The sequence below is a fragment of the Crinia signifera genome, chromosome 6 (genome assembly GCF_055691185.1).
Source record: "Crinia signifera chromosome 6, ASM5569118v1, whole genome shotgun sequence".
Lineage (NCBI taxonomy): Eukaryota > Metazoa > Chordata > Amphibia > Anura > Myobatrachidae > Crinia > Crinia signifera.
In genome coordinates this window covers 232071372-232083664 of record NC_139222.1, presented here as the reverse complement: position 1 = coordinate 232083664, position 12293 = coordinate 232071372, and the positions used below count along the sequence as shown (strand labels likewise).

At 38.7% G+C, this 12293-nt stretch overlaps 1 protein-coding gene across 5 annotated transcripts in view; it reads left to right on the top strand.

Moving 5' to 3' along the window:
- The window catches only part of PCDH15 (protocadherin related 15), a 1154330-nt gene that overhangs the window by 440607 nt on the left and 701430 nt on the right, over positions 1-12293 (top strand). For all 5 annotated transcript variants that reach the window (XM_083149096.1, XM_083149095.1, XM_083149094.1 and 2 more), the window contains one exon: positions 1866-1976. In XM_083149096.1, coding sequence (XP_083005222.1) covers positions 1866-1976 — 111 coding nt within the window. The remainder of the gene's footprint in view (positions 1-1865; positions 1977-12293) is intronic.

Genomic DNA, 12293 nt, shown 5'->3' with positions numbered 1-12293 from the left:
TTCACTGTCGACCAAGACACTGTCGAACTAACAACATGTCAAACTAATGACCTGTTGACCTTTTCCTAAGTCGGCCTAGACCCATGTCGACCTAATGGTGTCGACCTAATGACTGTCTACCATAATGCTGTAGACCAAATGACCGCATTCCCAAATAAGTGGCAAAGCCTTCTCTCTGTATACATATATCAGATGGTAAAACCACTTGCATTCATCCGCATACAACTTTACAATCATGTGTATGTCTGTATGTGTGTATATATATATATATATATATATATATATATATATATATATATATATATATATATATGTATCTTCTTAATTTCTTTTTATTCACAAGAATTGCTATTTTAGAACGTAGTCAGAATTTTCAGGCATGTCGTCCTAACCCAGTAACGTTTATGCTTTGCTGTATTGACTGGTTAAAGGCCAAGAGGACTGACGTTCTGGTGCCCTCAGCAGACAGCTTAGTTTCCCTGCTTCACAGATCCCAATTTTAATCGCATAGTCAGTCTTCCAATATTCCTGACCTGTATGTACAGGTCAATCTATCCTTTCGTTTTCTTTCTTATTCATTGTGTGAGTATTTAAGCTGCATCACATTGTGCAGCACAATCAGGTAACTTTAGTGAAAGAACTGTTCAAAAGGATAGAAATAAGAACATGATTTTATATGTGTGTAGCTTCAAGGGCTGCTACTGGCTGCTGGAAGGAATTCATCTAGTACAGGCGATGATAGGCAGTAATCAAAGCACAGTGTTGCAGTGAAGGCTGCCGAAACAGCTTTAGCTAGAGCGTGTATAATCCTTGTGAAGCACAGCCTCTGAATAGGGAAATAGAATAATAATGTCTGCGCACACTTTTCTTTAGTAAACTTTATATTTTATTGTTCTTTGTGAAAGGCCATTCAATTGTGCTCTTACCACACAGTTTTTGTGCTTACAGCAGTGTTTTGAGCTGTTCTCACATGTGCCCCCAGATCTAGAGATGCCCAAACCAGTTTACAGCCACCGCCAGTTCAACTGTTATTTACTGGTCTCTTCTTTTCATGTAAAGGGACAATGTATTTTATTTGTGTTACCTGTGGGGATCAGTGTGATTGTTTTGTATATGGGAACCAATAAGTTTGTTTTTTTCCCTGTGGGGGCCGATGTGTTTCTCCCTGTGGGGATCTCATGGTGTGCCTTGGCAATCTTATTTAGTGTGCCGTAAGGTAAAAAGGTTGAAAATTACCGTCACAGTATAGCCAGTGGAATTTCGGAACTCTACATTTATGGAATCAGTAGAGCTTTGGTGACTTTTACACACCATGGGGCCAATTCAGACCCCATTTGTACGGGTCCGAATTCTGACCCATTTTTGATGGTGGGGGTCTCTGCATACATGAAAAGCATGTGTGCAAACCATCTGTGTGAGCGCCTTTGGCAAGTATCACACCCGCCACGGCATTCACACAGTACGGGGAGGACCTGGGACGGCAGCAGGGGAATTGAGATACTGTGTGTGTGTGTGTATATGTGTATATATATATATATATATATATATATATATATATATATATACACACACACACATACAGTATATATATATATATATATATATATTCACACACATATACATATGTTCATATATATATATATATATACACATACATATACATACAGTATGTGCATCATAAATAACAAAAAAGTATTTAAATGCAATAGCTAAATTCTGCATAGGGTAAATAGTGTTTTTTTACAGGATGTGTGGTTCAACAACAGCTGGAGTGCCAAGGTTCTCCATCACTGCACTAAAACATCTAACTTTAATTTTAATATGCAGTCTATGTTCACTAACAACTTGTATTTATCTGTTTCCAGGCATCCAATCAGACCTTTGACATTCCCCTCACGCTGTCCGGGGCAGTCGTGTTACGACGCAGGTTGAATTATGAAGAAAAGAAACGTTATTATGTCGTAGTTCAAGCTAATGTAAGTTTTCATCTTCCTATTGTCTTGTGTGTACAATATGTATTTCAACTACAATATTTGAGAGGATAGATATTCTGCAGGGACTATTGCTTTGTGCTATCTCTGTCCCTATGCCATTATCATTTATTATTTCCACCACCATTTGGGCCTTTAACACACTACGACAGACAATTACAGTCTAATAATCTGAATGCATCGAAATTCTCGCTGATGCTGGCTCTAGCCCGTACGATCAGGATTGCATGATGTGGACTGAATATTGGTTGTCAACTGTAGTATGTATATTGATATATCAAGTAGATCCAATTTAATGTGCAACATATTTTAGCTTTTTCCATTAAAATGATTATTTATAATATGATACTTAGTTAAAATGAATAGATACACTGTACAACCAATAAAACACCTCTGTGAAGAGGGCCGTAGGATATAAAAGAAGAATATTTACTAGAATATCATGTCCTATTTTTTTTAAATCCAGCCAAAACAGAAGGACATTTAGAACAGTCGGTAACAGCAACAAAGCAAAACCTTGTTGGAAATTGAACAAGAGATACATAATAATGATCATAGTGTATGCAATCAAGAAATTCATAAAAGCTAAACTACATTGCTTAGAGTAAAATATTTACCATACTGTATATTATAAAATGTTTATTTAATAGAAAAAAACAAATTCAATTATTTTGATATTGCAGAGAGCATATGGTTATTGTGTAAGTAAACATTAAGGGGGAAATTTACTAAAGGAAATTTGTAAAAAATAGGTGTATTTGTATCCAGAAATACACTTATTTTTGACATTTACTATCCCGAAAATACGGCAATTCGTATTTGTATTGATAGCACATCAATACGAATACGAATTGCCGTATTTTCGGGATAGTAAATGTAAAAAAAAAGTATATTTCTGGAAACAAATACACCTATGTTTTTACAAATTTCCTTTAGTAAATTTCCCCCTAAGTAAAGAACAAAAAATGATTCTTTCACTTTTTGGAGCTGCACTTTTTGCAAAACAGACATTTGATGCATACTCTATACCAGGGTGTAACTAGGTTAGGGGAGTGGTGCAACGTCACCCGCCCTATTGCTTGTGCTTCTGGCTTGCAGGGTGCATGGAACTGCGCACAGCAGACCGTAGCACCACAGTAGTGCCCCTAAAGCAGCCCGTACTACAGAGGATTATGGTATAGTGTATCAATGGTGTCTAGATCGACATTGTTATGGTCGATCACGCTTAGTTGAACACATCTAGTTAGACTCCTATAGATTGTCGACAGCCTCTAGATTAACAATAACGAAAGTTAGACTCAAGCGTTAGATCGACATGAGCGTGATCGACAGTCATAATGTCGACATGAGTTTTTAATATTTTTGGGTGGCTATGGTGACATAGGTCAATATGGACACCAAATAAATGTACAGTGTCCCTTTGCATGGCTCGCTATGCTCGCCATGTTTAGTGAACTATTATAATCTAACTCTATGTCCACTTGAATGGTAAAGTATGTACCATGTCTGTCTAAAACTGTCAATAACCTTCGTGTCTACCTAACTTTCATTAGTGTCGATCTAGACGCCATCGACTATCTATAGGCATCTAACTAGAAGCGTTAGACTAAACGTGGTCAACCATAACATTTTCGATCTAGACCCCAGAGATACAACTCCAGAGACCGCTTTATTTTATTTTATTTTACAGCTGCTGGTGACGCTGCCTCATGTGTGTGATGTCACATGCAAAGGGGGCGGCCCACAGGGTCATCACAGAGTGCTAGTTACAACGCTGCTTTATACAGTTTCTTCAGGTTTTTTTCTGGAATACTTTAAAAAAACATTTTCTATCAAGTCCTTGAACACTTACCTGTTTACCTATTAGCCATGGACATATATTTACTCCTTCAGCATTTCGATAGCTGTAAAGGGCATCTGCTTATTACACTACTGCACAATAGTGATAAGTAAACAATGCTGCGCCGATATAAGTGGCTTAAGCAGAGTGTTATTCTCGCTAAGTAAAGCCTTTGCGTAAATATGTGTAGCTTAATCCTTTAGCAATAAACTGTAAATGCAAGAAAGGTAGCCTCTAATCACTTGTTCCACACATCCCTCAAGGCAGTCAAGGATTTTAGGATATCCAGCTTAAGTACAGGTTAATGACTAAGTATTTAAGCCAGTTTTATAAAAAATACCTCTGCAAAATCATGGATATCTGTAACATCTGAACTGTTAGGAAGCATTTAGGATTTACTTTGGCAGACCCTTCCCTATACTATTTCCCTTGGTGAGTTAATGCAGATTCTTAGATTTAGGATGGAGCTAGATCAAGGTCTTCATTTTTCCTCATGTGGTACACTACAGTTATATGCTGGTACTCCTTCAAGGTATACCTGCTTCCTGTCTCTATAAAAAAAAATGTACAGTACAAGTTGTAGGCCATACAAGAGGACACTTTTTTTATACATTTTTAACAAGTGGTCATGCATATTTATCTTCCTTCCCACCACCACCCCTACACCATTTGCATCTGGAGGAAGATTGCAAGTGTTTACATGCTATGTTCTGATCCTCTTGCAATAGGCTTTGCTCCCAAATTGACTTAATTTTATATTTTTATCTTCCCACAGTTCAGAATTTGGATTTTAAATTCAAATATCGGGTTTTGGTTTGCAAAAATAACAAGATTTTAGCTGTTTTTATCGGTTTATACCATTTTCTTAAACCAATTTTTAACCAAATCTGAACCAAAGCACGTGAGGGTGGTTTTGCTAATACTAAAACCAAAAGAGGTTGATGGATGAATTAGAACCAAAATCAAATCTGCGCACATCTCTATTTAATTTGTGTCCTTTCCATGATATATTCATAATACACAGCGTATGTTGTAGAAACTAGTTTCTATAACTGTCTGCTAACTATCCTTCTTAGTGTATTTGATTTGGAGTTTAATTTGAAGCACTTTTTGCAGATAATATGTGCAAATCTTAATTTATATTGACTAGTTGGACCATGCAAATAAAACTGAGCATCTTAGCCGTGCGTGTCGATGCATCCAGGGATAGAACTGTAGGGTGAAAAGTCAATTTTTAACTTTGAACTTTAAACTAACAATACAATGTGCAATTTTAAATTAACAATTTCATCAGAAACTGAGGACCTAATGTTTAAAATGGTACCTCATTTATTGATTTTGGTTAAGTATGAAGAGAGAAAAAGGGATTGTCACCAAAAATCCCCTAATAGAACTATATATAATTTTGACTAAGGCCCTGATTCAGGTTGGCTTGCAAAGAGCTGAATTCGCATTGGGGATCGATGTTGCGGGTCTGCACATGTGTATTGGTGAAAATACCCATGTGCATACGCGCAGTGCAAACGTCTTCAGTATTAATTAGGTATAGAGGGGCTACTTGCGCACTGAGACTGTACTGTCAGACTAGCTGCGGTACTATGCGGGAGACCATCCCCAAATTTTTTGGCATAGAATATGGAAGGTATGGTACTACGCTCTGTCCTAATGTGGTTTTTTGTAATATGATGCAGACAATCAGAGAGGTAATTTTATAATCACAGGTTTTTACTGTTAATTTCAGTATCAATGCATGCATTAAAAAGCAGGTCAAGTCATGTTGATATGAAAAGCCACAAAAAATAATAGCAATAGCAAAAAATAGGAAATGACAATAAAGTAAAATAAATTGAAATACTGTGAAAAAAAAACAAAATGTGGAGTTCAAGTATAGGATATAATTGTGGTTTTCAGTGTCCATACTAACACTAAGGGGAGTTATCAATGGGTAATTGACACACTAGTGTTAATAGTCTGTAATAGTATTTCCAGCAAGTTTAGGGAAGGCGGAAGAAGGCTGGTGAAAAGTTTGTGACAGACAGCGGCGTCCCAATTGTAAATTGGGTGTTTGTTGGTGGTGGTATTTCTTGGGGTGCGGCTACTAGGCGGAGGATGGGGTGAAGGGGTATGTACACAGGGGCCGGACCAGCGTCGGTGATCCGGGCAGTAGCTAAGCGGCATTGATGGAGTGTGAGCTCCGTTACCTTCGCAGCCTTGCTCCGGGACCCCTGACGGTCTTGACAGGGGCTGAGCGCAGCACAGACAATGTAAGCCTAGTGCAGCGTTAGTGTCCCGACTACAGCTCCCTTTACTCACCATGATAGATCGGTGGGGACAGGACAGGGAGGGTATTTGTCTGCACACTCTGAATAAGGTCTCTATTTTTTATGGACCTATGTTGCCCGCTATTTTATTTACCTTGCGGGGGTGCCACTCAGGGTAACTGGAATTTATAGAGAAAGAATGGTAGCACAAGAGATTGTACAAAAAGTGATTACGCTGGTTGAGTGCACACTGGGAAAAATATTTTCTCTCGAGTTTACTGTATTGTTTGTAATAATTTGAGTCAATAAAAATTAACTTTTAATAAACATATTTTTAAAAAATACCCCTCTGTTTTGATTACTTTATTTGTATAGGAACAAAAGGGAAATTAATCATTCTAGGTGAAATAAAAAGTTAAAATCACATACATTTAGACATAGTGCTCATACAAAGAGATGAGAGAGAGTGAAAAATAGATTTTTTAAAAAGATTTTAGGGAAAAAAAATGTCAGTGTTGAATATAAAAACCCGGTATAAGTACCACTAATTGGTGGACAAACACTGGGAGTTCAAGACTCAATAAAAGCATTATCCACGTGCAAAATTGCGTGGTACAAATAAAAACTACACACAGAAAAAAAAAAACCGGTATAAGTACCACCAATTGGTGGACAAACACTGGGAGCTCTAGAATTAATAAAATTATTATCCACATGCAAAATCATGTGTATATGTGAATACTTTTTTTTTCCCTCCCCTGACTAAATAAACACAACTCTAAGCTCTGAGAGAGTTAAAACTAAAACTAAACCCCACACACACACTTATCTTCAAAGGGGGAACATGCTGGGCTAAGAGCCAACTAATAGAAACAATTTGGCAACAATAATAGCCAGCATATATCCCTGTGTCAAATATATCAAAGGAGGAAAACTGGGCTGTAAGCCAATTAAAGGGAACATTGTATATGTACAAATAAACAGACCCAGTGAATACCCTTAGATAAGTAAAATTAAAGACAGTGCAGCAGAAAACGGGCTCTGACATCTTTTTAAAAAAATCTATTTTTCACTCTTTCTCATCTCTTTGTATGAGCACTATGTCTAAATGTATGTGATTTTAACTCTTTATTTCCCTTTTGTTACTATACAAATAAAGGTATCAAAACAGATGGGTATTTTTTTAAAATATGTTTATTAAAAGTTAATTTTTATTGACTCAAATTATTACAAACAACAGTAAACAGTAAACACGAGAGAAAATATTTTTCCCAGTGTGCACTCAACCAGCGTAACCACTTTTTTGTACAATCTCTTGTGCTACCATTCTTTCCCTTTACTCACCATGTCAGACCTCTTCTCCTGGCTGCTGGGCACCCCACGTCCGTCTTGAGTGTCTTCTTTCTTCGGCTGCAGCTGCTTTTAGCGCCGGGTACTTCCGCTTCACGTGACCACTTGCTCTCCTGCACTTGCGGTGTTGGTGACTTCAGGGGTAATCGCATAGTGTAGGTGGTCCAATGCATTTCAGCCCACAATGGGTCTATTTCAAGGAGGTGCATATGGGTTTGTCTATAATGTATTTATACCTAATGGTGTGGGCGGGGTTCATTGGTCATCTTTGCCCTGATATGTTGAGTCCTAAAAGCAGGATGTCTTAAATGTCCAAGAAATACGTCTGTCAGAATAATGGAGGTTTAAAACGGGTCTATTTATTTTTGTATTGCAGTTGGATATAATGTTGCTATAGTAATGTCAAAAAGTATCTAGAAGTCCATAATAGTATGTCAGAATGTGAAAGTTTAGACCAGTCTGTTTAATTGCAATGCAGGTGGATATATTGTTGCTGTGGTTTTGTCAATATTATCTAGAAGTTCCCAATCTGTTTGTTTACATTGTTGTTGGAAATGGTGTTGCTGTAGTTCCCAATCATGTGGATATATGGCTGATTGTTTTAATTGATCCCCCGCTATCAACACCAACCCGAAGCGTGGCGAGCGAAGCGAGCCCGCGAGGGGCGGCGGTACTCGTCCTCCGACCTTTTCATACCCCCACTATCCACGTCGGCATGGAGTTGATTTTATATAGTGTGGCAAGCGCAGCGAGCCCCACGAGGGGACGCGTATTACTTTACATGTATTCCGCATCCCTTCGTGGGGCTCGCTGCGCTCGCCACGCTTCAGGCTCGGTGGCTCGCTGCGCTCGCCACACTAGCTAAGATCAACTCAACGCCGACGTGGATGGTGGGGGTATGAAAAGGTCGGAGGACGCGTACCGCCGCTCCTCGCGGGCTCGCTATGCTCGCCACGCTTCGGGTTGGCGTTGAAAGTGGAGGGTGGCGTAGGGGTGCTTTTAACATTGTAAGCACCCATTATGTGCTTATACAATTAATAATTTTATAGGGGGCACATTTAACATTGAAAACACCCATTAGGGTGCTTATACAATTTTAAATCTTATACCATTGTATATAGCATATATAGCATAAAATGGCATACAATGCGATGGTATATGATTTCAAATTGTATAACATCGGCTGCCATTGCGTAACATCGCATCGCATACTATTGTATGGCTTATGGTATGCAATGCGCTGGGCGCTGTGCTAGGAAACAAGTACCCAATGGTCTCTTCCCAATATTGAGGTCTGTGCAGGCTGTATACATAAAATATCTGGGCAATCTGGTGTGCCAATCTTTCCACCACAATTGTATTCTTACAATGATGGGAAAAGTCTTGGCCAATTAGCTCCTAAATCTCTGTAATTTTTTTACAAATATTGTATAATTTTTTTAAATCAAACTGGTGTGTATGTAAAACTCATTGTCTGCAGTTGTGTCTATATGCCCTTGACATGAATTGAATGTGATATGTCGACAGTGTCAAAATGTGTTAGTGTATGTCACCATAATCAGAATATCAATACTGACATAATCATAACATTTTCAAAATGTTGACATTGTGAGTGCAAGTAATCAGATTGTCGACAGAACTATTTTAGCCTAAAACTAACGCTGTAGTTATCACATGTGATGGCACTGTTACTGTAGAACTTTCGCCATGGTCATCATTGGGAATGTTGGCATATTGTCTGTCAAAATTATAACTTTATATATAACTAGCAGGAGTACCCGGCATTGCCTGGGATTTTAAGAATGTTTGGGTACTTGTGTATTATAGCGGCGCCCCCGATGTTGGTCGTACAATGTTTTTATCGGATCGCATCGCATGCCATACAACCGATGACATGCGATGCGACGTGATTTTACACCAGTATTAGATTAAAAATTGTACAAGCACCCTAATGGGTGATTTTAAGCACCCTAATGGGTGCTTACAATGTAAAATGCACCCCCACCGGCACCCCCCACAACCCGAAGCGTGGCGAGCGGCGGCACGCGTCCTACAACCTTTTCATACCCCCACTATCCACATTGGCGTGGAGTTGATTTTTTATAGTGTGGCGAGTGCAGCGAGCCACCGGGCCCGAAGCATGGCGAGCGCACGCGTATACCTGTGAAGTTATGCGCGTCCCCTCGCGGGGCTCGCTGCGCTCGCCGCGCTTCGGGCTCGGTGGCTCGCTGTGCTCGCCACACTTTATAAAATCAACTCCACGCCGACGTGGATAGTGGGGGTATGAAAAGGTCGTAGGATGCTTACCGCCGCCCCTCGCGGTCTCGCTGCGCTCGCCACGCTTTGGGTTCACGTTTATAGTGGGGGGTGCCGTGGGGGTGCATTTTACATTGTAAGCACCCATTAGGGTGCTTATACAATTTATAATTGCATCCCATCGCATCGTATGGCATTGTATGCCATATACAATGTCATACAATTTTAAAATTGTATGTCATTGTACAACATTGCGCAATATCGCATCGCATACCATACCATCGTATGCCCTATGGTATGTGATGCGATGGGCGCCGCTATAATACACAAGTACCAATGTTTGTTTACAAAAATCAATTTAAATACTAAACACACATTATAAATAACATTAGTTGTTTCATTAAGTTACGTTACAGTGCAGCACATTATGCATCTCCTGATATATTCTGTGCTGCTGGGGGACCCTGCTACTGCCACTATATAACTCTTAGTGTATGGATTTGTGCTTTCTTCATTCCCCTCCTCACATCATATCACTGTCCCTGTCACATGCAGCCCTGTCATCACAGACATATCATGCATGTCCTGATATAGTCTGTTCTGCTGCCCCACTCTAGGGGTGCTAGGGGTGTGTTACCCACACAGTATTTGTTCACAGATTATAAGTAATATGTGTACCAAGTTTGGTGTAAATTGCTGCAATCATTCCGGAGTTCTGCTGGAACATACATATGAGCATACAGCAAAAATTGTGTTTAATAAATAAAAAATTACGTGTAATTAATTTTGAGTTGGAATTTTTTTAGTTACTTTGGCTGCATTTTTATACACTCAGAACACGATCTTCCCTTGTAAACTGTGGATTTGTGTAGAAAGACAGAAGATCAGACACATTTCCACTTATATATATATATATATATATATATATATATATATATATATATATATATATATATATATATATATATATAAATATAGCCATTGGAGCAGCACACCACCTGTCAAGCAAATATTTTCAGGGTGCCCAGCCAGATGCCAGAATCCCGGCAGCAAATACAACCTTCCACAGGGCGGCACTTCCCAATAAATCACTAATATATATATAGAAAGAAAGAGAGAAATAGAGAAAGATGGATATATGCAACACTGAATTTTGCACAGTTCAGGGTTTATCGGCAATCAGTGCATCAGTGTGAGTCACACTGAGCAGATGTTCTGATGGGCTTAGATTGGTGAGTGGAAAACAAAAATTGTGGATCTTAATTAATTAAAAAGTAACCGTAATTAATTTCAATTTCAAATTTTTTAGTTGTATTTGCTTTGTTTTAATACACTCGTATGTAAAATTTTACAATCTTGGCTTGTAAACTGTGGATTTCTAAAGAATTTTTATACTTATATATAGTAGATGTACAGTATGTAGAACACATTGGCATATATTCAATGCCGTGGGCGAGCGGTGACTGCGAGCAGGACTTTTTGCTCGCAGTCACCGCTCACCCTGTCAGTATTCAACTGACCCCCCTCGCAAATTCCCCCTCGCTCCGTTTTTTGAGCGAGGGGGAATTTGCGAATGTGCCTCCAAAAGCTGCGAGAGCCGAGGCTAATTACAGCGAGTTTGCTGCACTAGCCTCGGCTCTCGCAGTTTAGGGGAATCCTTGCCGTTCTGTGACGGCGAGGATTCCCCCGGAACGTTGTATAGTGTGAGCGGCCGGCGCGGGGGTTAAACTGCGAGGATCACTGGTTTTCTGTGATCCTCGCAGTTTAACCCCCTCGCCGACCGCTCGCACCGGCATTGAATACCTGCCATTGACACTTGCATCAACTTTTGTTTGTTGACAATTCTGAATGTTGATCTGTTGATTGGAACCCCATTGACACACAGCCTACATGTGACTGTCCCATTTCTGCACAGTTACACTCATTCAGCCACACTCAGTTGTATGACTCACTCATATGTACTCGCACATAATAACATATGCTGGACTCAAATTGGGATAAATCACAAAATAGGTAAACAAATCTAACAGGTGCAAAGAGAATAGCCTTTACATTGCCAAAAATGTATAGTTTCTTTTGCCAATTTTATATTGCTATAATCTTTACTTAAAATGTTTCTTAAAATAGTTATCTGGATATTTTTATAGAGAGCATACAAAATATAATATTAGTATTGTGAGCATTATCTTTCAGTTTATATTTATTATTTGATTATAGTTATTGCTACTAAAGAGATTTATATACCAGTGTATTTGTTTGTTGAGGGCATAAGATTACAATATCTGTACAATTGGTTTAATAACTTATATGCTTAAAAATATATGTAATTTAAAGTAAAAATAAGTCTCTGCATCCCACTGTTCACCACTTTATTAAAAATAAAGCAAAATCCTATTATATTCTCTCTTGTTCCATTTGTAATCCAAAATGTGTTCTCTCTTGATCATAAAATCAAAGACTTAACTAGAAAAAAAAAACATTCACATTTCAAATTATTCATCTGTGCCCTACGAACAAATGAAAATATATATTGAAGCTATGATCCCCACGATCATCAAAACACCTCTAAGTTCCCTTGGGTGTCTCAATCTATAT